The sequence below is a fragment of the Tachyglossus aculeatus genome, chromosome 3 (genome assembly GCF_015852505.1).
Source record: "Tachyglossus aculeatus isolate mTacAcu1 chromosome 3, mTacAcu1.pri, whole genome shotgun sequence".
NCBI lineage: Eukaryota > Metazoa > Chordata > Mammalia > Monotremata > Tachyglossidae > Tachyglossus > Tachyglossus aculeatus.
Window position 1 is genome coordinate 25,526,495 of NC_052068.1, and position 25,972 is coordinate 25,552,466.

A 25,972-nucleotide genomic window follows, 5' to 3' on the forward strand; every position below is an offset into this window, starting at 1 on the left:
CGCTGACTGTTCTGTTTTGTTGTCCGTTTCCCCCTTCTAGACTGTCGCTTAGTCCAGTGCTCTGCACACAGTAAGTGCTCAATAAATACGATTGAATGAATGAATGGACTGAGCGCTTGGGAGAGGATAAATCGTATTTAATGAGCACCCACTGCGTGCGGAGCACTGGACTGAGCGCTTGGGAGAGGATAAATCGTATTTAGGGAGCGCCCGCTGTGTGCAGAGCACTGGACCATGCACTGGGGAGAGGATAAATCGTATTTAGTGAGCACGGAGCACTGACTAAGCACCTGGGAGAGGCTAAATTGTATTTAGTGAGCGCGGAGCACTGGACTAAGTGCCTGGGAGAGGATAAATCGTACTTAGTGAGCGCGAAGCACTGGACTAAGCGCTTGGGAGAGGATAAATCGTATTTAGTGAGCGCGGAGCACTGACTAAGCACCTGGGAGAGGATAAATTGTATTTAGTGAGCGCAGAGCACTGAACTAAGTGCCTGGGAGAGGATAAATCGTATTTAGTGAGCGTGAAGCACTGGACTAAGCGCTTGGGAGAGGATAAATCGTATTTAGTGAGCGCGGAGCACTGGACTAAGCGCTTGGGAGAGGATAAATTGTATTTAGTGAGCTCTGACAGTGCGGAGCACTGGACTAAGCGCCTGGGAGAGGATAAATCGTATTCAGTGAGCGCGGAGCACTGGACTAAGCACCTGGGAGAGGATAAATCGTATTTAGTGAGCGCGGAGCACTGGACTAAGCGCTTGGGAGAGGATAAATCGTATTTAGTGAGCGCTGACAGTGTGGAGCACTGGACTAAGCGCCTGGGAGAGGATAAATCATATTTAGTGAGTGCAGAGCACTGGACTAAGCGCCTGGGAGAGGATAAATCATATTTAGTGAGCGCAGAGCACTGAACTAAGCACTTGGGAGAGGATAAATCGTATTTAGTGAGCACTCACAGTGCAGAGCACTGGACTAAGCGCTTGGGAGAGGACAAATCGTATTTAGTGAGCGCTGACTGTGTGCGGAGCACTGGACTAAGCGCTTGGAAAGTACAATTGGGGAACAGATAGAGACAATCCCTGCCCTACAACGGGCTCACAGTCTAGAAGGGGGAGACAGATGACAAAACAAGTAGATGGGCAATCATTCAATCATTTATTGAGCGCTGACTGTGTGCGGAGCACTGGACTAAGCGCTTGGGAGAGTATAAGTCGTATTTATTGAGCGCTGACTGTGCGTGGAGCACTGGACTAAGCGCTTGGAAAGTACAACTGGGCAACATCTAGAGGCGGTCCCTGCCCAACAGTGGGCTCACAGCCTAGAAAGTGGGGGAAAAGAGACAACAAAACAAAATGTGTGAATGTGTGTGTGACGATGGCATTTGTTAAACGCGTACTCTGTGCCGAGCACTGTCCTAAGCGTTGGGGAGGATATAAGGTAATCAGGCTGTCCCGCGTGGGGCTCACAGTCTTCATCCCCATTTTCCAGATGAGGGAACGGAGGCACCGAGAGGCCAAGTGACTTGCCCAAGGTCACCCAGCTGATCAGTGGCAGAGCCGGGATTGGAACCCACGACCTCTGACTTTGCAGCACATGCATGTAGGTCCGGGCATGCGGGAGGTGGGCCGGGCGGGCGGGCGGGCGGGCGGTGTCTCCCAAAGTCTTCCAGACTGTGAGCCCGTTGTTGAGGAGGGACCGTCTCTATCCATTGCCGAATTGTCCTTTCCAGGCGCTCAGTCCAGTGCTCTGCACACAATAATCAATCAATCAATCGTATTTATTGAGCGCTTACTGTGTGCAGAGCACTGGACTAAGCGCTTGGGAAGTCCAAGTTGGCAACATATAGAGACAGTCCCTTACCCAACAGTGGGCTCACAGTCTAAACGGGGGTGGGGGGTGGGGGGGTGGGGGAGAATAAGTGCTCTCTAAATACATTTGAATGAAAGTGTGACTATTCATTCATTCAATCGTATTTATTGAGCGCTTACTGTGTGCAGAGCACTGTACTAAGCTCTTGGGAAGTACAAGTTGGCAACATATAGAGACAGTCCCTTACCCAACAGTGGGCTCACAGTCTAAATGGGGGGGGGGGGGCGGGGGGAGAATAAGCGCTCTCTAAATACATTTGAATGAAGGCATGACCATTCATTCATTCATTCAGTCGTATTTATTGAGCGCTTCCTGTGTGCAGAGCACTGGACTAAGCGCTTGGGAAGTCCAAGTTGGCAACATATAGAGACAGTCCCTTACCCAACAGTGGGCTCACAGTCTAAATGGGGGGGAGGGGGAGAATAAGCGCTCTCTAAATACATTTGAATGAAGGCGTGACCATTCAGTCGTATTTATTGAGCGCTTACTGTGTGCAGAGCACTGTACTAAGCGCTTGGGAAGTCCAAGTTGGCAACATATAGAGACAGTCCCTACCCAACAGTGGGCTCACAGTCTAAACGGGGTTGGGGGGGGGGAGAATAAGCGCTCTCTAAATACATTTGAATGAAGGTGTAACCATTCATTCATTCATTCAATCGTATTTATTGAGCGCTTACTGTGTGCAGAGCACTGGACTAAGCACTTGGGAAGTACAAGTTGGCAACATATAGAGACAGTCCCTACCCAACAGTGGGCTAACAGTCTAAACGGGGCGGAGGGGGGCGGGGGAATAAGCGCTCTCTAAATACATTTGAATGAAGGCGTGACCATTCATTCATTCAGTCCTATTTATTGAGTGCTTACTGTGTGCAGAGCACTGCACTAAGCGCTTGGGAAGTGCAAGTTGGCAACATAGAGAGACGGTCCCCAACGGCGGGCTCACAGACTATGCCTCCCGGCCGGGCGAGCAACTAAGGGGCCTACTTCCCGGGAAAGGATGATCCCGGGTGGTAAACCGCCTGCCTGGACGTAGGCATGTATGTATGTATGTATGTACGTATGTTTGTATGTGTGCATGTAGACTGCAGCAGCAGCGTCCAGCCGAGCGTCCCGTGCCGTCCCATGGAGCTGGAAGGGCAGTGGTGGAAAGGACAGCTGGCTGCCGATATCCATCAAGCGCTTCGCTACAAGGTAACCCCAGGGGCTCAACTCTTCACCCCCTCAACGGGGCACTTGGTGCCTGCCCCAAAACTGAGGCGACCGCGAGCTGGTTGTGGATAGGAATGGATAATAATAATCATAATAAGTCATTCATTCATTGCCGTATTTATTGGGCGCTTAGTGGGTGCAGAGCACTGGACTAAGCGCTTGGGAAGTACAAGTTGGCAACATATAGAGACTGGTGAGCTGGTTGTGGATAGGAATGGATGATAATAATAAGTCATTCATTCATTCAATCGTATTGGGCGCTTACTGTGTGCAGAGCACTGGACTAAGCGCTTGGGAAGTACAAGTTGGCAACATGTAGAGACTGGTGAGCTGGTTGTGGATAGGAATGGATAATAATAATAATAAGTCATTCATTCATTCGATCGTATTTATTGAGCGCTTACGGTGTGCAGAGCACTGGACTAAGCGCTTGGGAAGTACAAGTTGGCAACATATAGAGACTGGTGAGCTGGTTGTGGATAGGAATGGATAATAATAATAATGTCATTCATTCGATCGTATTTATTGGGCGCTTACTGTGTGCAGAGCACCGGACTAAGCGCTTGGGAAGTACAAGTTGGCAACATATAGAGACTGGTGAGCTGGTTGTGGATAGGAATGGATAATAATAATAATAAGTCATTCATTCATTCGATCATATTTATTGAGCGCTTACTGTGTGCAGAGCACTGGACTAAGCGCTTGGGAAGTACAAGTTGGCAACATATAGAGACTGGTGAGCTGGTTGTGGATAGGAATGGATAATAATAATGTCATTCATTCATTCAATCGTATTTATTGAGCGCTTACTGTGTGCAGAGCACTGGACTGACTAAGCGCTTGGGAAGTACAAGTTGGCAACATATAGACTGGTGAGCTGGTTGTGGATAGGAATGGATAATAATAATAATAAGTCATTCATTCATTCGATCATATTTATTGAGCGCTTACTGTGTGCAGAGCACTGGACTAAGCGCTTGGGAAGTACAAGTTGGCAACATATAGATACTGGTAAGCTGGTTGTGGATAGGAATGGATAATAATAATAATAATTCATTCATTCAATGAGCGCTTACTGTGTGCAGAGCACTGTAGTAAGTGCTTGGGAAGTACAATTTGGCAACATATAGAGACTGGTGAGCTTCATTCAATCGTATTTATTGAGCGGTTACTGTATGCAGAGCACTGGACCAAGCGCTTGGGAAGTACAAGTTGGCAACATATAGAGACTGGTGAGCTGGTTGTGGATAGAAATGGATGATAACAATAATAAGTCATTCATTCATTCAATCGTATTGAGCGCTTACTGTGTGCAGAGCTCTGTACTAAGCACTTGGGAAGTACCAGTTGGCAACATATAGAGACTGGTGAGCTGGTTGTGGATAGGAATGGATAATAATAATAATGATGATGATGGCATTTATTAAGCGCTTACTATGTGCAAAGCACTGTTCTAAGTGCTGGGGAGGTTACCAGGTGATCAGGTTGTCCCACTTGGGGCTCACAGTCTTAATCCCCATCTTCCAGATGAGGGAACTGAGGCACAGAGAAGTGAAGTGACTTGCCCAAAGTCACACAGCAGACAACTGGTGGAGCAGGGATTCAAACCCCCGTCCACTGACTCGGAAGCCCGTGCTCTTTTCACTGAGCCACATAAGTCATTCATTCATTCACTTAATCATATTTATTGAGCGCTTACTGTGTGCAGAGCACTGTACTAAGTGCTTGGGAAGTACAAGTTGGCAACATATAGAGACTGGTGAGCTGGTTGTGGATAGGAATGGATAATAATAATAATAAGTCATTCATTCATTCAGTCATATTTATTGAGTGCTTACTGTGTTCAGAGCAGTGTACTAAGTGCTTGGGAAGTACAAGTTGGCAACATATAGAGACTGGTGAGCTTGTTGTGGATAGGAATGGATAATAATAATAATAGTGTCATTCATTCATTCAGTCGTATTTATTGAGTGCTTACTGTGTTCAGAGCAGTGTACTAAGTGCTTGGGAAGTACAAGTTGGCAACATATAGAGACTGGTGAGCTGGTTGTGGATAGGAATGGATAATAATAATAATAAGTCATTCATTCATTCAGTCGTATTTATTGAGTGCTTACTGTGTGCAGAGCTCTGTACTAAGTGCTTGGGAAGTACAAGTTGGCAACATATAGAGACGGTCCCTACCCAACACCAGTCTAGGATAATAATGATGATGGTATTTGTTGAGTGCTTACTACGATAGATACAAGGATAGGTGGGATAGATACAAGGTAATCAGGTTGTCCCACATGGGGCTCACAGTCTTAGTCTTAGTCTTAGCGAAGCAGTGTGGCACAGTGGAAAGAGCCCGGGCTTTGGAGTCAGAGGTCATGGGTTCAAATCCCGGCTCCGCCAACTGTCAGCTGTGTGACTTTGGGCAAGTCACTTAACTTCTCTGTGCCTCAGTTACCCCATCTGTAAAATGGGGATTAAGACTGTGAGCCTCCCCGTGGGACAACCTGGTCCCCTTGTAACCTCCCCAGCGCTGAGAACAGTGCTTTGCACGTAGTAAGAGCTTAATAAATGCCATCATTATTATTATTATTATTATTAATCCCCATTTTACAGATGAGGGAACTGAGACACATCCATTCATTCGATCATATTTATTGAGTGCTTACTGTGTGCAGAGCCTTGTACTAAGTGCTGGGAAAGTACAGTTTGGCAACAGGTAGAGACAGTCCCTACCCTACAGCGGGCTTAAAGTGTAGAAGGGGCTCACGGTCTCAATCCCCATTCTACAGAGGAGGTAACCAAGGCACAGAGCAGTTCAGTGGCTTTCCCAAAGTCACACAGCAGACAAGAGGCAGAGCCGCATTTAGAACCCGCATCCTCCGGCTCCCCAGCCCATGCTCTCTCCACTAAGTCAGGGTGCTGTTTGTTGTGACAGTGTACTCTACCAGGCGCTTAGCACAGGGCTTTGCGCACAGTAATTGCTCAAAAAAATACGATGAATGACCCTGGAGAGGTTGGATTAAGGGAATTCAGTTTGAGGGGGGGGGAAGAACGGGGGTTGGCTTTGCCTTTTTTGCCCAGGTGAATTCCCAACCTCCGTTTCCGAGCTGATCGAAGGACCGTAGGAAGGAGGGATTGCTTTTGCTCTCTTGGACCCTAAAGGTAGAGATAATGATTTATTCAGGTGTAGAATACCGGGTGTGCTATTTTGGGGAACAATTCTGGTTGAACACATAACCGGCCAGCTTCCCGCACAGATTGTATACTCTGGCAGATCAAGTAAATAAAGGAATTCTTTAAACCCGGACAATGGTCTTGCCCGGTTCCTTAGATAGCGAGGAGGCTGGGTCCAGAGAGGGCAAAGTAAAGACTGGTAACGCTCCACTGATCACTGAATTCTCAAATCTTTCGATATGCTTTCCCATGATCCTAATTGTACACAGGATTCATAACGGACCGCTCAGTAACCCAAACCCCGGCCCAGCTGGGAAACCCATTAAAAGAACAGTATTTACTGGTGGAAGTGGACTAAATCCCAATATCTCATGCCCGGCCGTGGGGTCTGCAACCCATTCGGGTCTCCATTCTAGTCAATAAGGTTCTGAGATGGGTGGTGGTGGTGGTAAATCCTACTTGATTTTCTTCTCTGAGAAGCGTAACAGCCGAACCCTGCAAAAAGGCTCGACTTTAGAAGGTGATATCGGGGTAAAAGAATGAAGACCCTAGCGTCTTGAATTTGTAAAGTAACTTGGCTGGCTAACCCGATCAAATTTAACAACTGAAATGCCCTGTGAATTTGGCATCATCATCAATCGTATTTATTGAGCGCTTACTATGTGCAGAGCACTGTACTAAGCGCTTGGGAAGTACAAATTGGCAACATATAGAGACAGTCCCTACCCAACAGTGGGCTCACAGTCTAAAAGACTGGCAGTCTTGTTGGCCACATCCATCCACCTCTCAACAAAGCAGGTCATTAACGGACTTTGGATCTCTGAAAGCTTCTTGGGAATTTGAGAGATGCTAAGAACTCTCCTAGAATGTGAGAAGTATGGGCCTTCCAAGCATTTTAAGGTCCAGGTTCCAGTTTTGCTAATAGCCTGCTTCAGGTTTCTCTCTGCAAAAGGGATGTATATGATAAAATTTTCGCTTTAGAGGTTTCACAGGGATTTGCCATAAGGGAAGAGAGAAAACTGTTTAATTTTTTTTTTTTTTTTGCTTTAAAATGGACATTCTATTTGGAGTCATACCTTGGGTTAAGAGTAATTCACCAGAACTTCACATATGCTGATATTCAAAAGGGCAGTAAGCTGATCGTGGGCAGGGAACGTTTCCACCAACTCTGTTGTAATAATAATAATAATAATAATGATGGCATTTATTAAGCGCTTACTATGTGCAGAGCACTGTTCTCTCCCAAGCACTTGATACAGCACTCTGCACTCAATAAATAACTGTTAATTGATTAGTTGCTAATCATTCTTGCTCTCACGTGGACAGATAGTTGATGGTAGTGATTCAGTGTGAGTAGCTGCACATTTCTGAACTTAACACGTGACTTAAACTGTTTGTTTAAGTGTCTTAGATAGAATGGAACATATTGAATCTTTTCCATAGTTTTAGGTAACTTACCAAGTTTTGTAAATTCAAGATTACAGTGTCTGTTTGTCTTTAAAGTTAAGGCTTATAGGCCTGAACATAAGAGTTTTGATAAAAATTGGTTCCAGTTGCCGACATCATGCATTTAAAGGGTGTGGTGATGATTGTGTATGTTAAATGCCTCCTTCCCCGCATTGTTCCTGCTTTCTTTCCCTTCCCTTTTATCTCTAACTTCTTATTCTTTCTTTTGTTTCTCATTTTTGGGCCCCAGTGTGTGTTTGAGGAAGGGCTTTGCTTGGGGTTCAGATTCACTGAGAGTCAGTATTTATTGAGCGCTTTGTGCAGAGCACTGTACTAAGCACTTAGACAAGTACAATATAACAGACACATTCCAGCATGGCTCAGTGGAAAGAGCCCAGGCATGGGAGCCAGAGGTCATGGGTTCAAATCCCGGCTCCACCACTTGTCAGCTGTGTGACTTTGGGCAAGTCACTTCACTTCTCTGGGCCTCAGTTACCTCATCTGTAGAATGGGGCTGAAGACTGAGCCCCACATGGGACAGCTTGATCACCTTGTATCCTCCCCAGCGCTTAGAACAGTGCTCTGCACATAGTAAGCGCTTAACAAATGCCATCATTATTACTATTATCATTATTATTATTCCCTGCTCACAATAAGTTTATAGTCCAGAGGTACCTAGTGAGGCATCTTAGCACTTTAGAGTCACCGTGAAGAAGCTAATTCACCCTTTCAGGTGGGTTTTTTGAACTTCTCAGGCAAACCTTTCATTCATTCAGTCATATTTATTGAGCGCTTACTGTGTGCAGAGCACTGTACTAAGCGCTTGGGAAGTCCAAGTTGGCAACATATAGAGACGGTCCCTACCCAACAGTGGGCTCACAGCCTAGAAACCTTCTTACCAACGCTTTTCAGACTGATTAATGTTGCCTGTGTTTCTCCCCAAGCTGAAGTATATGTTGGCCATTCTCAAACACCACTCCTGTCCTGCGGTAAAGAGGAAAGTTGCTTTCAGGAGTGGGATGGTATTGAGCCCTGGAAAAGTCGCCTTGGGGATCTGGAAAGACCCAGTGCTAGGGCTGAGATCATTGCAGGAAACTGGAGAGAGATAGAGATATCGACAACCCAACTTGTCTGCAATACAGACTGCAGATTGACACCTAGGGGCTTTCGGTAAATAGAGCAGAGGTCTATTAACCTTCATTTTCATTCATTCGGTTGTGAAAAAGTGGAAATAGGGGTCCAGCCGTTGGGTGGACCCTGGCTGCTTTGGTTCCATGGCGCAGAAGGGGTCCACAAAGAAAAAGGAGACACAAAAGCTGGTCCCCTCACACACATACCTATTTTACTTGTACATATTTATTCTATTTATTTTATTTTGTTAATATGTTTTGTTTTATTGTCTGTCTCCCCCTTCTAGACTGTGAGCCCGCTTTTGGGTAGGGACCGTCTCTATATGTTGCCAACTTGTACTTCCCAAGCGCTTAGTACAGTGCTCTGCACACAGTAAGCGCTCAATAAATACGATTGAATGAATACCTGTGTTTCCGTCTCTTCCTGCTGCTTCTTTAGACCATTGCAGGGTTGTGAACGGCACTGTGCTCAGAGCTGGGGTGTGAGAATGGGGAAAGTGTCAACTCTAGAACTCAAGTCAAAAGGACTGAGCCTTGCTGTGCTTCCAGCATGGTGCTAAAATGTCTTTCAAGGTCTCCTTTAGCACTGAACCCCGTCGTTCTTTCATTAAATCGTATTTATTGAGCGCTTCCTGTGTGCAGAGCACTGTACTGAGTGCTTGGAAAGTACAATTTGGCAACAGAGACAGTCCCTACCGAACAGCAGGCTCAAAGTCTCAAGCTGAATTTGTGTGGAATTCCTCAAAAACAATTTTCCACAGTCACATTAGCATTCCCAGAAGCGTGGATTGTGCAGTTTTTTTGTTTTTTGTTTTTGTAGCTTACTCAAGCTGGTTTCAGTAACTTGGAACGTCGATTTCTCAGTATTGAGGCACCTATTGGAAGAAGGTTAGCTTGGCTACGTGCACCACAGAAAGGAAAACTAACACTGATTCTTCTAATTAAATCTTTTGATGTACTTTGTATGTTATACTTGCTGAATCTTTTGATGTACTTTGTTCCATTGACTGTATCCCAATCTTTTTTTTTTTCCTCCCTTCAGTATCCCACTCGGACATGGGAGGATTTGTTTTATTAACGATTAGACGGAACATGCGACGTGAACTTGAATTTTGAAAAAGCAAATTGAGTAAACTCCGGCTTGCATTAGCGTGCCTGTTTCACAGACATTTAATGCCCAGTTTGTATTAAAACTCGATGTTGTTGCTTTTTAATTTAGGAGCTGAAGTTGCCCTCATATAAAGGCCAGTCGCCGCAGCTGAATCTCAGGCGGTATTTTGCAGACCTCATTGCCATTGTGAGCAATCGTTTCACACTGTGCCCTTCTGCCCGGCATCTCGCTGTCTACTTGCTGGACCTCTTTATGGATCGCTACGACATTTCAATTCAACAGCTGCACGTAGTTGCCCTCTCCTGCTTGCTTCTTGCGAGTAAGTATGCTTTCTCTGATTGAATTCCCACTCTCAGTGATGGGCATTAGTAGCCGGAAGCCCGACAGGCTGGCATCTGAAAACGATCGAAGGATTACACACATACCATGTATGTACTCGCCCCATTTCTAGGAACTAAATCAAGTCCTTGTCTATTTGTGGTGATACTGTACTCTCTCAAGCGGTTAGTACAGTGCTTTGCACACAGTTAAGCGCCCAGTAAATACAGTTGATTGAATGAATGAAGTCCTATGCCATAATTTGCATTTTTATGAGTGTCTCGTTGGTCCCAGGAGCTTGCTTATTGGCAAGGGAACCCTCCCAGCAGAATGGGGATGAGCAGGATCACTCCATCGTATTTATTGAGCGCTTACTGTGTGTAGAGCATTGTACTATTGAGAAGCAGCGTGGCTCAATGGAAAGAGCAAGGCTTGGGAGTCAGAGGTCATGGGTTCAAATCCCAGCTCCGCCAGTTGTCAGCTGGGTGAGCTTGGGCAAGTCACTTCACTTCTCTGTGCCTGTTACCTCATCTGTAAAATGGGGATTAAGACTGTGAGCCCCACGTGGGACAACCTGATCACCTTGTATCCTCCCCAGTGCTTAGAACAGTGTTTTGCACATAGTAAGCACTTAACAAATGCTTATTATTCATTCATTCAGTCGTATTTATTTAGCACTTATTGTGTGCAGAGCACTGTACTAAGTGCTTGGGAAGTACAAGTTGGCAACATAATTATAATTATTATTGTTACTAAACACTTGGGAGACTACGATATAACAGAGTTACCTTAAAGTGGGGGAAACCATCCCAAGAGCTGGCTGTGCAGCAGGGGCCCAGAAGCAGGCCAGAGGACAGTTTGAAGAAGAGAAGGGGATGAATGCAGATCAGTCAGTGGTATTTACTGAGCACTTACTAAGTGCGGGGCACCGTATTAAGCGCTTGGGAAAGTACAACGCAGCATTGTTAGTAGATGCGATCCCTGCTCACAATCGGCTTACAGTCTATGGGGGAGGTGGATGTTAAAATAAACTAGGGCTGGGGAGTATAAAGATGGTCACCTAAGTTACATAAGTGCTCTGGGACTGGGGTCAGTATCAAAGTTGGGAGTTGCCTGAGAACACTAGTTTTCCCTTGAATTAAAAGCGATTGGGATATCTTACGGGAAATCAACATGCAGATTTTCTCAAAGGAATTCATTTAGGCGGGTGATGTAGAAAACTAAATAGTGTATGCTGCTGGTATAGAAATTTGTGCCGAACTCTCAGACTAAAGTCCATAAATTCAAACTGGAAACCTTAAGGATAACCGCGTGAGCACAGTATCCTGCGCACAGGCATTCAATAAATGCTTTTGATCCATTTACTTGCTGAGCCCCCTCGTTTTCCTCTTCACTGTGACTGTTTTCCAGGAGAGGAGGGGCCCGAGAGCCTTTACTAGCCCATCCCACGTTTTAGTGTGTAAGCTGTGGAGGCCCCGTCTGTGGCTGTCTAACTTCCTTTGTGGTTCTAAAAATAACTCAGGATATTGTCGGAGCAAGAGCTGGGCAGCTGCTACCATTAAACGAGACTAGCCAGGCTGCCATGTTGCAGCGACAGGACACCCAAGCTTAGAGGGGGACATTCTCTCGTGTCATCATCTGGACAAGCGTACAAGGAACCGACGGCCTCCATTTGACTTGGATTTTAGGCAGTTTAAAATAGTTGTTTCTGTTTTATCGCGTGTTTTCGGTCCATGTTCGTTCTTCCCGCGGCATAGGTCTGTTTCGGGCGTAACACAATCGACACATTGGCACAGATAGTTTTGGTGCAGGCGATTAGGGTGTGTGTTCATGGGCAAAGAGTTGGCCAAGGCATGATGAAAGCAGATTCTCAGCTTCTGTCTCAGCTGTACTGTACTTACTGTACAATAATAATAATAATAATAACAATAATAGTAATAATAATAGTATTTGTTAAGCACTTACAGTGATGAGCACTGTTCTATGGGATGGAGTAGATACAAGTTAATTAGCTCAATAAATACGATTGAATGAATGAATGAATACAAGTTAATTAGGCCAGACACAGCTCCTGTCCCACATGGGGCTCATAGTCTAGGTAGGAAGGAGAACAGTTATTGAATCCCCATTTTACAGATGAGGAGATGGGGACCCAGGGAAGTGAAGTGACTTGCCCAAGGTGAGACAGCAGGCAAGTGGCAGAGCCAGGATTAAAACCCAGACCCGCGCAATTTCCACTTGGCCAGGCTGCTTCCCAGCTTTGTGCTCCTTTGTGTCTTTTCAAACTTTAAAGTGTTTAATAGAGTAAAATGGCAATAAGTGAGAAGGATTTAGACCATTCTTCTGGGGTTGGACATAATAATGTTGGAATTTTTGACAGATTCATTGGTCATCATGCTATTTTTTAAATCATCTACCCCCCTGGCCCACTAATCCTCACTAAATAGGTAGTATGTATATATATACACATATATGTATATACACGTGTATATATATATGTATACACGTACTTATGTGTGTGTATATATATATGTACATATGTGTATATATATATATGTACATACGTACTTATGTGTGTGTGTGAATATATATGTACATATGTATATATATACCTGTATATACATATATACACATATATACCTATATATATATATACACACCTGTATATAGATATATATACCTGTATATATGTATATATGTTTGTACATATTTATTACTATATTTATTTATTCATTTTACTTGTACATATCTATTCTATTTATTTTATTTTGTTAGTATGTTTGGTTTTGTTCTCTGTCTCCCCCTTTTAGACTGCGAGCCCACTGTTGGGTAGGGACTGTCTCTATATGTTGCCAACTTGTACTTCCCAAGCGCTTAGTACAGTGCTCTGCACACAGTAAGCGCTCAATAAATACGATTGATAGTACTAAGATGGGTTTTTTTCCCCCTTAACTCGAAGTTCTTCACGAACACAATTACCATATTGTAAGAGAAATGACTGTAAAATTATAGTCACGAAGAAGCAGCATTTCTAGTAATAATAGTAATAATGGTGGTATTTTGTTAAGCACTTCCTATGTGCAAAGCACTGTTCTAAGCGTTGTGGGGGGGCTGCAAGGTGATCAGGTTGTCCCACTTGGGGCTCACAGTCTTAATCCCCATTTTACAGATGAGGTAACTGAGGCACAGAGAAGTTAAGTGGCTTGCCCGAGGTTAAACGGCTGACAGGTGGCGGAGCCGGGATAAAGAGTACCTGGATTCTAGTCCCAGCTCTCCCAGTTGTCTGCTGGGTGACACTTGGGCAGGTAACTGTAGTCCTCTGAGCCTCAGTTTCCTCAACTGCAAAACAGCGGTTCAATACCTGCCCTCCCGCCTTCTTACAATGGGAAGCCTACTTGAGTCGGAGACTGTATCCGGCCTGATTAATGAGTTTACCCCAGCGTTTGACACGTAGTAAGCACTTACCAAATACCGTAAAAAAAATAGCAGTTTGCTCTTTTTTTATGGCATTTATTAAGCGCTTACTATGTGCAAAGCACTGTTCTAAGCGCTGGAGAGGTACAAGGTAATCAGGTTGTCCCACATGAGGCTCACAGTCTTAATCCCCATTTTACAGACGAGGGAACTGAGGCCCAGAGAGGTGAAGTGACTTGCCTAAAGTCACACAGCTGACAATTGGCCGAGTCGGGATTTGAACCCCTGACCTCTGACTCCAAAGCTCTTTTCACTGAGCCACGCTGCTTCTCATAATAATAATAATAATAATAATGGCATTTGTTAAGCGCTTACTATGTGCAGAGCACTGTTCTAAGCGCTGAGGAGGATACAAGGTGATCAAGTTGCCCCATGTGGGGCTCAGTCTTCAGCCCCATTCTACAGATGAGGTAACTGAGGCCCAGAGAAGTGAAGTGACTTCCCCAAAGTCACACAGCTGACAAGTGGCGGAGCCGGGATTTGAACCCATGACCTCTGGCTCCCATGCCCGGGCTCTTTCCACTGAGCCACGCTGGAATGTGTCTGTTATACTGTACTTGTCTAAATGCTTAGTACAGTGCTCTGCACAAAGTAAGTGCTCAGTAAATACTGACTCTCAGTGATTCTGAACCCCAAGCAAAGCCCTTCCTCAAACACACACACTGGGGCCCAAAAATGAGAAACAAAGAAAGAATAAGAAGTTAGAGATAAAAGGGAAGGGAAAGAAAGCAGGAACAATGTGGGGAAGGAGGCATTTAATAAGCTCAGTATAATCATTTGGGGGAGAGAGTATAAAAATAGACTAGCCACAGCTCTCAGTTTTGCAACCCCTTTCTTGCCAAGGTGCCGGCCTCGAATCTGGCTGCTTGACCCGCTTGCTCCTTCTCTCTTTTCCTCCATTCATTCATTCATTCAGTCAGTCGTATTTATTGAGCACTTACTGTGTGCAGAGCACTGTAACTAAGCGCTTGGGAAGTACAGGTTGGCAACATAATAGAGACGGTCCCTACCCAACAGTGGGCTCACAGTCTAGAAAGGGGAGACAGACAACAAAATATATTAACAAAATAAAATAAATAGAATAAATATGTACAAGTAAAATAAACAGAGTAATAAATATGTACAAGCGTATATACATACATCTTCCACTTGTCTACATGTGGACCGCACAGCAAATTGATTGGACACTGTGGGTCAGGATGTCTCGGTTTTAATTATTTTTCATCCAAATGGTATTGTGGGGGTAACCTTAATGGATTATTCACCAAAGATTCCCTAGACAGCAGAAGTTTAGTAAAATGCTGGAGCGCTCTAGGTCATCATCAATCGTATTTATTGAGCGCTTACTGTGTGCACAGCACTGTACTAAGCGCTTGGGAAGTACAAATTGGCAACATATAGAGACAGTCCCTACCCAGCAGTGGGCTCACAGTCTAAAAGACAGGTCCTAGGTCTCCTAGGTGTGACAAGTCTATTGCCACAGTAGGTAGTTCTCACTAAAATTTATCCTTGAAAACTTTCGGACTTTTCTGCTGTTTCTCCTGGGTCTTTTGCTGCCCCGCTCCCCTTGCCTTTATTTCTAGATTCCTCCTAACTCATATACATCACTGCCTAAAGTGCTTTATTCACTTTATTTCTTGGTATGTCTCTCTTGACAAGCACAGGTTCTCAGGCAGTTAGGTGCACCAGATCTTAGATAATCGGACATGTTTTGTTTTGTTGTCCGACTCCCCCTTCTGAGCCTGTTGTTGGGTAGGGGCCGTCTCTATATGTTGCCAACTTGTACTTCCCAAGCGCTTAGTACAGTGCTCTGCACACAGTAAGCGCTCCATAAATACGATTGAATGAATTATTGCTCCTCCCCACGTGCCGCTGTTAGAGAGATTTTATTTCTGTAGCCACAACTCCAGCTTTAGAATTGAAACTAAATATCCCAGATGTTTTGTGGGGATCTTCTAGGCTAAGCATTGAGCTCCAGTGAGTTGAGCGCCCTGCTTAATTCCTCACGAATCAACAGCGGACTATCTAGGAACCTCATAAAATGAGCTCCCTAATACAGCCTATTAGGGAGTTATCTGTAAAACATTTCTAAAGACGTTTTGCGTACTAAACAGGAGTGTCATATTTAGTTGCATAATTGCCCCGTGCTTTAGAGCAATTTTTGCAACCCCAAAACTGTTGCGGAGGGGCTGTGATAAGAGGAATTCAGGCTAGCAATAAGGGGAGCAGGAAAAGAGGAGAGAAGGAAAACAAAGGTAAAAGGAAATTGACTGTCTCTAACTTTTCATTCCTCTTTCCCAAGTGCTACAAACAATAGACAGTCGGTGAATTAACACTGCTTCCTTCATTTCGTCTCCTTCCCAGCTCTCCATCCCCCAACCGAGTTTGTCTTTGCTGCCTCGTCAAGTTCTGACCTTTCTTTTCTCTTCCCCAGGGGAGCCACTTATCGCTGTTTACAGTTGAGATTCCAAAAAAAAAAATGTATTTCCTCCTCAAAAATCAGGGTGGGAAACTTATGTAGTGGAGGATATTGTGTGAGTAAATATGGTAGAAGTTAAACTCAGGGTGTGGATTTATTTTACCCAATTCCTACCTCCCAACCCCCAGTTTTTTTTTTAATAAATTGAGGTTAAACGCAAGAAAATAAAAAAATTCCAATTCATCTTTCATCTATTTCCACATCTAATCTGATTTCCACCACAGTCAGCTCCACTTGTGCTTATGTAGGAATCAAATCCACACCCTGAATTTAACTTGTATCATGTTTACTCTCACAATATCCTCCACAACACATCCATAATTTATTATATTAATGTCTTTCCCCCCTGCCCAGACTGTGAGCTCACTGTGGAGAGGGAGCATAATCATTTGTATTTATTGAGCGCTCGCTCTTTGCGGAGCACTGTACTAAGCACTTGGGGGAATATAATACAACAGAATTAGCAGGCACATTCCCTGCCCATAGTGAGCTTACAGTCTAGAGGGGGAGACAGTAGTATGAATTTAATTTATAATTTAAAGACGTGTACATAAGTGCGGTGGGGTGAATATAAAATGGCTGAAGGTCACAGATTGAAGTGCATAGGGGAAGGCGAACTGAGGAAGAGGGGGCTTAATCGGGGAAGGCCTCTAGGAGTGTCTGCAGACCGTATTATATTGCACTCGCCCAAGCGCTTAGTACAGTGCTCCGCACTAAGTGCTCAGTAAATGCAGTTGATCAAACGGTTGATACTTTGTCACCAGAAAAATCAACATGTACTTTGGAAAGTGATGTGTCGAAAGTTGGCCATTTTTAAACGTCAAGAATAATTTTATGTTTTCTGGCAAATTTCCCTTTTCTCCATTCTTTAAAGAGTCTCTGTTTTCCTCGGGTATGTTTTCCCTCTGGTCAATTGACGGCGTTCAAATGCCACATTCTCCAAGCTCCACCGTAGAGCGTTGCCCCCCAAAACTCGCGGTGGAAACTTTCTAACTGAAAAAGGGAAAGAAGTGGGAACGGTGAGTCGCCCAGTAGCAGATGAAAGACGAGGGAACTCTAGGTTGGAAAAACAAATGGCCAGACGGCCATACTCCCACACATTCCTCGTGACCCGGCTCTCCAGACCAGATCTGGGCGGTTCTGGCAGGGGGGACGATAAAGTGGGGTGGCCGCAGAGGGGGCCGGCTGAGTCCTTTTTCTCTCGTGTGAGCTAAGTATAGACTTCCTGGTGGCCGTCATTTTTAAATCTGCCCAGGGCAGCTGGAGATGCAGGAAGCGTCCCTCCCTTTCTTTCCCCTCCTGTCTTCCCCTCTTCGTTGCTGCTTCTGAACGTCTTCAGAATTACGACGACGACCTTGGTATCGCTGACAAGTAATCAGGTCGGACCCAGTACCTGTCCCACATGGGGCTCACAGTCTAAGTAAGGAAGGGGAACAGAAATGAATCCTCATTTTGGGCAGTTGAGAAAACCGGGGCATTAAGCGACTTACCCAAGGTCACACGCCGCTGTAAGTGGCGGAGAGGGGATTAGAACCCAGGTCTTCTGATTCACCAGGCCACATTGCTTCCTGAGCTGACTGAATCAGCTACCAGAAATACCCCTTGAGATCAGTTCTGTCTTGCGATTAACAGAACATTCGTAATTCACGTTTAATAGTGAACAGTTGTGTGACGGTGTTCACTTTCAGAGATTAAATCGCAGTTTCTCGACCACCAGGTGATTTGCTCTGTGGCCGGGTTTAGGGATGGAGGATCTGGGGAGGCCAGAGAAGCAGGAGGGGGAACCCCGCAGTTTTAGATTGTGAGTGGTGATAGCTTTGTTTCTCTCAGTAGCATGGCTTAGCGGAAGGAGCACGGGCTTGGGGAGTCAGAGGTCATGGGTTCTAATCCGGGCCCCGCCACCTTTCAACTGTGTGACTTTGAGCAAATCCCTTCACTTCTCTGTGCCTCAGTTCCCTCATCTGTAAAATGGGGATTAAGCCTGTGGGCCCCACGTGGGACAGCCTGATGACCTTGTATCTACCCCAGCGCTTAGAACAGTGCATAGTAAGCGCTTAAGAAATGCCATAATAATCACTATTATTCAGTAAGCCGACTCCATCAAGCCAATCACTGCCGCATTACATTCTCGTGGAAGGCCTGGTCTGGCCTACCTAAGTGGGCTCAGATAAACAACACTGGTTCAGGAACAATCAGCAAAACCTCAAGGAGACGGAGGCCGTTTCTCTCCCACCCTAAAAGGGGTTCAGATGACTGTGAGCCCACCGTTGGGTAGGGACTGTCTCTATATGTTGCCAATTTGTACTTCCCAAGCGCTTAGTACAGTGCTCTGCACATAGTAAGCGCTCAATAAATACGATTGATGATGATGATTTGACAGAACCAAGCCTGCCCTGGGGGGCGGGGACCAAGAAAATAGTTCTCAAAATTTTGTTTGCCACTTCGCAGTATAATATGCCAAACCCATTTTAGTCACAGCGGGTAATTACACAGCTTCTCACTAATAAATCTTAAGAGACTAGCTGAAGGCTTGTGGTGTCCACTGGTGTTAGCAAATTTTAGTTAGAGCAGGTTGGCTACAGAAGTGGGGGAAAAGTGGGTAGAATTTCAAATCAAAATGAAAATGTGAGTGAGGTAAAAGAAGTTAGAAGGAAAGTACTTGATACTTGTTATCACAAAGCAGTTTCAAATGTAAACTCCACGTAAAACGCTTAATAATACACATGGTCTCCTTTCAAGCCTCTGCCCACTCATGCGGTCGTCACCGACTACACTTTGATCTGGAAGTTTGTGTGTAGGGATTGAAACAAAAGAGTACTCTGTCTTGAATTCTTGGCTCTACCGAGCTGTGTGACTTTTAGGGAGATCACCTAGTTTATCTGCCCGCAGTTGCTTGAGTCATGAAAGTGCTGTTTTGGATTTTGCCTTAAATTGTCATGTTAACAAAATAATGTGAAATATTCTTCCTCCCTCAATGTATAATTTTGGATAAGCGTATTTGCACAACATTACATTATTGAGGGACTGTAAGCCCTGCATAAACATGATCTCATTAAATTTTCAAAAGACTTTGAAGTAAGAGAGCCTCAGCGGTAAAAAGAACTATCTAAGGAGGGGGTGCTAAAAATCCTGCTTACCATTGGATCCTTTTTTTCTGCTATATGAGTAATCTTTGGGCTTTGGATGTGGAAAAATGACGTGCTTATTTTAACGCGGTAAGGAACGTCTGTGCTGACCTGGAACTTTTGAGGCCCTTTATCATATCACAGTAAAACGTGAAGTATAATGGTTTAGAAGCAAACTGGAGGCTGTAACTCTTGAGTCAAGGGCTAGCGATGTTAAAAGTCTCCTTGAAGCTCTTAGTGAAGAGGGAAGCAGTAGGGCTACTGTCAGTGGCATTTACAGGGCGCCTATTACATACAGAACAGTGTACTAAGCACTTGGGAGAGTATAGAGCAGTAGAGTTGGTAGACACAATTCCTACCGTCAAGGGGCTTAACAATCTAGCTGGAGAGACAGACATTAAAAGAAATTACAGATAGAGGAAGCAGCAGAGTATAAAGGTGTATACAAAAGTGCTATGGGAATGAGGGTAGGATATCAAAGTATTTAAGGAGCAACATGGCTCATTGGGTAGTGCACAAACCTGGGAGTCAGAATGTCATGGGTTCTAATCCCAGCTCTGCCATTTGTCTCCTGTGTTGCCTTGGGTAAGTCACTTGACTTCTCTGTGCCTCATCTGCAAAATGGGGAAGAAGACTGCGAGCCCTATGCGGGGCAGGGACTATGTCCCACCCAATTTGCTTGTAATAATAATTATAATTATGGTATTTAAGTGCTTACTATGTGCTGGGCACTGTTCTGAGCACTGTTCTAAGCGCTGGGGTAGATACAAGGTAATGAGGTTGTCCCATGTGGGGCTCACAATCTTAATCCCCATTTTCCAGATTAAGTAACTGAGGCATAGAGAAGTTAAGTGGCTTGCCCAAGCGGACAAGTGGCAGAGCTGGGATTAGAACCCACGTCCTCTAACTCCCAAGCCCATGCTCTTTCCAGTAAGCCACACTGTATTCACCCCAGCACTTACTACAGTGCCTGGCACATAGTAAATGCTTAACTAAGACTGCTATTATTTTATTATTATTATTATTATTATTATTATTATTATATCAGAGGCCCAAGTGCATAGGCTGCAGAAGAGAGGAAGAATAGAGTTGGGGGGGAAAAAGTAAGGGAAGGCTTCTTGGAGAAGATGGGAATTTTATTTTTCTTTTCAAAAGTACTTTGCTTCCGAACCACAAGAATGAACAGTCATCTGTTCAGTGCTCTCTGGTCTTAGTCGGGGCCCACTTTGAAGCCCCCTTGGCATTTCTAGAATGCATTCTTTTGAGGCCTCACAGTAAGGAAAGCTCACCCCGTAGTACTCCTTTGATCCCCTGCTGCACAGTTTCTTCAAAAAAAAAGTAGCATGCTGAGCTCTGACTCATGTTGGTGGAAAAATGCTCCCTAATTTTGTTTGAGCCTTCTGGGAGAGGTCTTAAGGAGTGAGTAGAACCTACTCTAATTCTATGAAGAGGCAGATTCTAGATCTGTTCAACGTCCCCTCTGCGTCACCTATGTTCTTGGAGTCTCCTTAAATACTTGCTATTCACCCCTCCCTAAGCTCTACAGCACTTGTACACACGTCCTTACACCGTCATTTCCCATGGATGTATTTCGTCTGCCTCCCCATCTAGACCGTAAGCTCAATAATGATGACAATAACTATAATAGTATTTATTAAGCATTTATTATGCAAGACTGTAAACTCATCGTGGAAAGGAAATGTGTCTGTTTATTGTTGAACTCTCCCAAACACTCAGTACAGTGCTTTGTGTCCGGTAAGTGCTCAGTAAATATGATTGAGTGAATGAATGTGCCAAGCACTGTTCGTAGGGCTGGGGTGGATACAAATAAATCAGGTGGGGCACAGTCCCTGTCCCATATGGTGCTTGTAGCCTGAGTAGTGAGGAATAAGATTTAATCCCCATTTGCGGTAACTGAGTCACTGCACAGTTAAATGACTTGCCCAAGGTCACACAGCAAACGTGTGTCAGGACCAGGATTAGAATCCAGGTCCTCTGGTGCTTTTTCTTCTAGGCCATGCTGCTTCCCTTCCTCATGCTCAGGGATTGTGTCTACCAACTCTAATGCGCTGTACTCTTCCCAAGCACTTGATACAGTGCTCTGCACACAGTAAGCACTCAATAGATACTACTGATTGATCTAAAATGCTATTAAGTTGACCTTTAGCAGGCCTGGAGTAACATCCAAATCATCCCATTGACCTCCCTAAACACTTTCCTTTTTCATTAGTTATCCTTTAGGTCATGGGTTCAAATCCAGACCCTGCCATTTGTCAGGTGTGTGACTTTGGGCGAGTCACTCAACTTCTCTGGGCCTCGGTTACCTCATCTGTAAAATGGGGACTAAAACTGTGAGCCCCCCGTGGGACAACCTGACCACCTTGTAACCTCCCCAGCGCTTAGAACAGTGCTTTGCACATAGTAAGTGCTTAATAAATGCCATTATTATCATTATTATTTTGGAATGGCCTCTCTAGTTTGCACGTATTAGAGAAGCAGCGTGGCTCAGTGGAAAAAGCCCGGGCTTTGGAGTCAGAGGTCATGGGTTCAAATCCCGACTCCACCACTTGTCAACTGTGTGACTTCGGGCAAGTCACTTAACTTCTCTGGGCTTCAGTTCCCTTATCTGTAAAATGGGGATGAAGACTGGGAGCCCCACGTGGGACAGCCTGATCACCTTGTAAATTCCCCAGCGCTTAGAACAGTGCTCTGCACATAGTAAGCGCTTAATAAATGCCATTATTGTTATTATTATTATATTAATGAGGGTATTTGTTTTGTACTTGGGCCCTAAAGTGAAGTGACTGGAGGGAATCCAGTTACAGAAATAATACATGATTCCCCTACATTAATATCAAATAGATTGGTCTCAAGCTGCGTTTAATTACTAATTTTTTTGACAGAACTGGGGGAGTTGCAGCTATACTTTGTGGTTCGTGGCCACCAGTTTCTCTGAACAAACCCAGAAGTGGTGTTGGAGACTCACTGCCAGCCTTCCTCCCCTCTCCATCAGTAGAGAGGGCAGTGGGGAGGGAACTTTGGATTAACTGCAAACATTCTGTTCTGCCAGGAAACTCAGGTTGGCAAGTTGGTCCTTTGAGCCTGACGATCGTGGTCGGCTTTTCTTTACATTTTCCTGGACAAAACGGGGTCCCTGTAGACTCGTGGGCAAGGAACGTGTCCAACAGCTCCGTCGTGTGATACTTTCCCATGTGCTGAGTACAGTGCTCTACGCACAGAAAGCATTCAAATACCACTGATAATGACGATTTGGTAGTTTTAGTAACATGCCTATTAAAGCTTATAGCAATTAAAGGTTCTTACAAAAAGTAAAAGATTGACTCCATTTTGATCACGTGTTTCTCTCTAGGATTTCCCCTTAAGGTTCCTAATTGATGATAGGATAAAGCAGTCTATTTGGTGATCGACATGCATAAATGACTGTATTTTACAGTTACTGTTGCAATATAGTTTCATCCCCTAAATAATAATTAAGGCATGAAAGCCAAGTGGCCCAGCAGCCATTAATACCACTGGCCAGCTTTAGGTTAGGAGAGAACTGAGGCAATTGCGGCAGATGCCCAGTGGTAGGAACAGGCCTTTCTGTAAAAGTCATAGAGGGTTATATACCACGGGTGGAAAAGAGACCACAACAAATAATCATTTTAATTCCATTTTTACATGATTAAAAAGGGAGAAAAAAAAAAACCCTTCAACCCAAGCTGTTGGTGAGTTTTTTGGTCTACTTGTTAAGGCCAGAAACTTTGGCAGGAAATGTAGTTGCCTACAAACGGATGACGTTGAGCTGACTGTCTCTTGTTGTCTGATCCTTCTCTTTATTCCTACCTTCTTCCTCCGAGGTAAATTTGAAGAAAAGGAAGATAGAGTTCCGAAACTAGAGCAACTGAACAGCCTGGGTTGTATGACTAATATGAATCTAGTGTTAACCAAACAAAACCTGCTGCACATGGAACTCTTGTTGCTCGAAACGTTTCAGTGGAACCTCTGCCTTCCAACAGCCGCTCACTTCATCGATTACTATCTCGCCGAGGCCGTTCACGAAACGGACCTGCACGACGGCTGGCCCATGGTTTGTTTGGAAAAAACCAAGCTGTACATGGCAAAATATGCTGACTATTTTCTGGAAGTCTCTTTGCAAGGTGCGTGGCATGCCTCTGGTGAATGATGTGTTGGGTGCGATTTGTGTTTTCCATTGCTTAAATTCGTTCTTGGTATCTCCGCAGATCATGCATTTCTAAATTATGCACCTTCTTTAGTAGCTGCTGCATGTGTGGCATCTTCAAGGATTATTCTACGTCTGTCCCCAACATGGCCTGCTAGACTGCACCGTCGTACGGCTTACTCCTGGGACTTTCTGGTGCCATGTATTGAACGGTTATTGATGTAAGCTCTTACTGGTCTGGATGGATTTCTGTCTAACGTCTCTCTGTTCTAACAGTATATTAGAAATAACGTTTTGGTATTTTTCCGAAGCACAAGTTGCTTTTTTTTTTTTAAAAAAAAAAAAAACCAACTTTTTAAAGGCACCGCGCTCTTCATGTTTGGGAATTTGAAGCCCTCTGGGATATCCTGCCACGTTTTAACTCCGTCATCCGGTGAGTGCAGAGGTGTCCCCTGATGGCTTTTTCTGTTTGTCACTTAGCGCGCATGATAACGACGTGAAAGAAGCCAGCAAGCCAAAAGGGCCCCCGGGGCCGCAGCCGACGCAGCAGAATGCGTTCCAGCCCGCGTCGCACCCGTCCAGGCCTCCTGGTCACCTTCAGCCGCATCAGTATCTCCAACAGGCGCGTCAGACTTCCTTGCAGTATCGTCACCCGGCATCGCAGCAGCAGAACTGCCAGCAGATAGTCTCCACAACTCACACCTCCTCGTACACATTACAGACTTGCCCGGCCAGCGTGCAGGGCCGAGGGCACGTCCAGACCGGCGTTGGTATGTCGTTAGCTCTCCCCGTAGAAGTCAAGCCGTGTCTTAGCGTCTCCTATAATCGGAGTTATCAGATAAACGAGCACTACCCGTGTGTTACTCCTTGCTTTGAAAGGTGATTCCGTGCCAAAGCTCTCATTGATCCAGACTTTCTGCCGTGAGTTTCAGAAACTCTAGGACCGCGACAAAAAAGAAATAGATAAAGAAAAGCCAAACTGAATATACCAAACCAGCATTTCAGGTACAGAATCCAAGTATGATTGACTACAAAAGAATTTTGTTCAATGTGTTGCGTGCAATGCACAGTGGAGGACTGGACAAATACTTTTAGCACTTGAATATGGGATTAAAATCTAGGCTTGCGAGGCCTGGTGTTGACATCTGTTGTAAGGAAAAGAAGCATTTTCTGTGGACTTGCCAGCTAGCCTCTCCTATGAAGAAGATTTGCAGTATTAATCTTGGAGGCTGCGTGTGTGTGGGTGTGTGTGGGTGTAAATTACCCAGTAGAAGTAATATACTGCGTAAAATTATGTTGCGATTATTAACTTTGGATGCATTCAACTACTTGGAACCAACAGAATGCTCTGTTTGCCAGCACGAGGCCAGCGCTGTAGAGAAATAGCCATTTTGCCGATGAGAATGATTCCACACCACCTTCCCAACACCAGGGTTTCATTTCTATGGGATAAGAGAATGATTCCACAACACCTTCCCGACACCAGGGTTTCATTTCTATGGGATACGTCAGATCATCGTGTGACTTCGTGGGTTAACACTTTTGAAAATCGTGCTCTCTAACTGTTTTGTAACATGCCAACTCAGGGAATTTGCACTGGTTGTGAACACTTAATTTTGTAATCTAGGGTGATTCAGGACCTCCAGTGTAAGGTACCGTCATAACTTCGAAGCGTTTTTAAATTGCATTCAATCAGTTCTGCCATAATGCAGGTTTTGCCATTCGCATTTTGGCTGGGGCACAGTCAGGGAGCGTATCTCTGACAACGTGAGCCCTTTTGGGCTCAGCAGGCTACTTCAGTGAAGAAACACCAGCATCGGAAGAGGTGAGTACCATAGCGTGCGTCTTCCTTACCGTGAGAGTTCGTAAGGATGCTTCTAGGAGAATCAGGGGCACTTAAATGTGGGCCTCAACTAACAGAACAGAGAGCATGGTGGCACAGAACTGATATGAGTGTTCATTCCTGTGGTTCTTAAGCTTTTCTCTTTTGGGGGCTATTAGTGGTAGTCACCCCTGAGCTCATCAACACTCCATTTATTTTTATTTTTCTTTTTTAAATAAAGAAAAGGTACAGGTATTTAAAAAAAAAACTAGGACTAAAATGTTACCTTTCGTGGGGGGGGGGAACAAATTCTCAGGTAGCGCCGAGGTAGCACTTTCTACCGTTTTCCGGTAACGGGCTTATGAGCAAACTTCGGAAGACGACTACGAATCAGAAGTGACGGCACACCGAATCTGGGTCTCAAGGAAGGGAGCCCGATTACAGAACCGTGTTAATGGCAATCATGGATGATGACAACCAGAGCTGGCCTATTCCAGGAGACTTGGCTGTTCCGCCTGGAGTAGAAGGTAACCATAGTGGTTGGTGGCAATTTGGAGAAGAGATATGTCTTGGGGTAGCAGATGGAAAAGGAAAGAAAAAAATCTTCTACCTGAACAGTTATTAGAAAAATCTTACGCC

General features: G+C 44.7%; 1 protein-coding gene across 3 annotated transcripts; it reads left to right on the plus strand.

The window, feature by feature from the left end:
• Window positions 1-1,571: 1,571 nt before the first annotated feature.
• Window positions 1,572-25,629, plus strand: CCNJ (cyclin J). Of its 3 annotated transcripts, none has more exons than XM_038744313.1 (6): window positions 1,572-1,598; window positions 2,950-3,059; window positions 10,041-10,251; window positions 23,189-23,488; window positions 23,573-23,732; window positions 23,992-25,629. In XM_038744313.1, the coding sequence occupies exons 2-6, from the start codon at window positions 2,991-2,993 to the stop codon at window positions 24,392-24,394; spliced, it is 1,143 nt and encodes a 380-aa protein (XP_038600241.1). In that variant the 5' UTR covers window positions 1,572-1,598; window positions 2,950-2,990; the 3' UTR covers window positions 24,395-25,629. The 3 variants fall into 3 exon arrangements, with proteins under 3 accessions (XP_038600241.1, XP_038600242.1, XP_038600243.1); XM_038744314.1 differs by having other exon boundaries at window positions 23,606-23,732; XM_038744315.1 differs by having other exon boundaries at window positions 23,609-23,732.
• The last annotated feature ends 343 nt before the right edge of the window (window positions 25,630-25,972 follow it).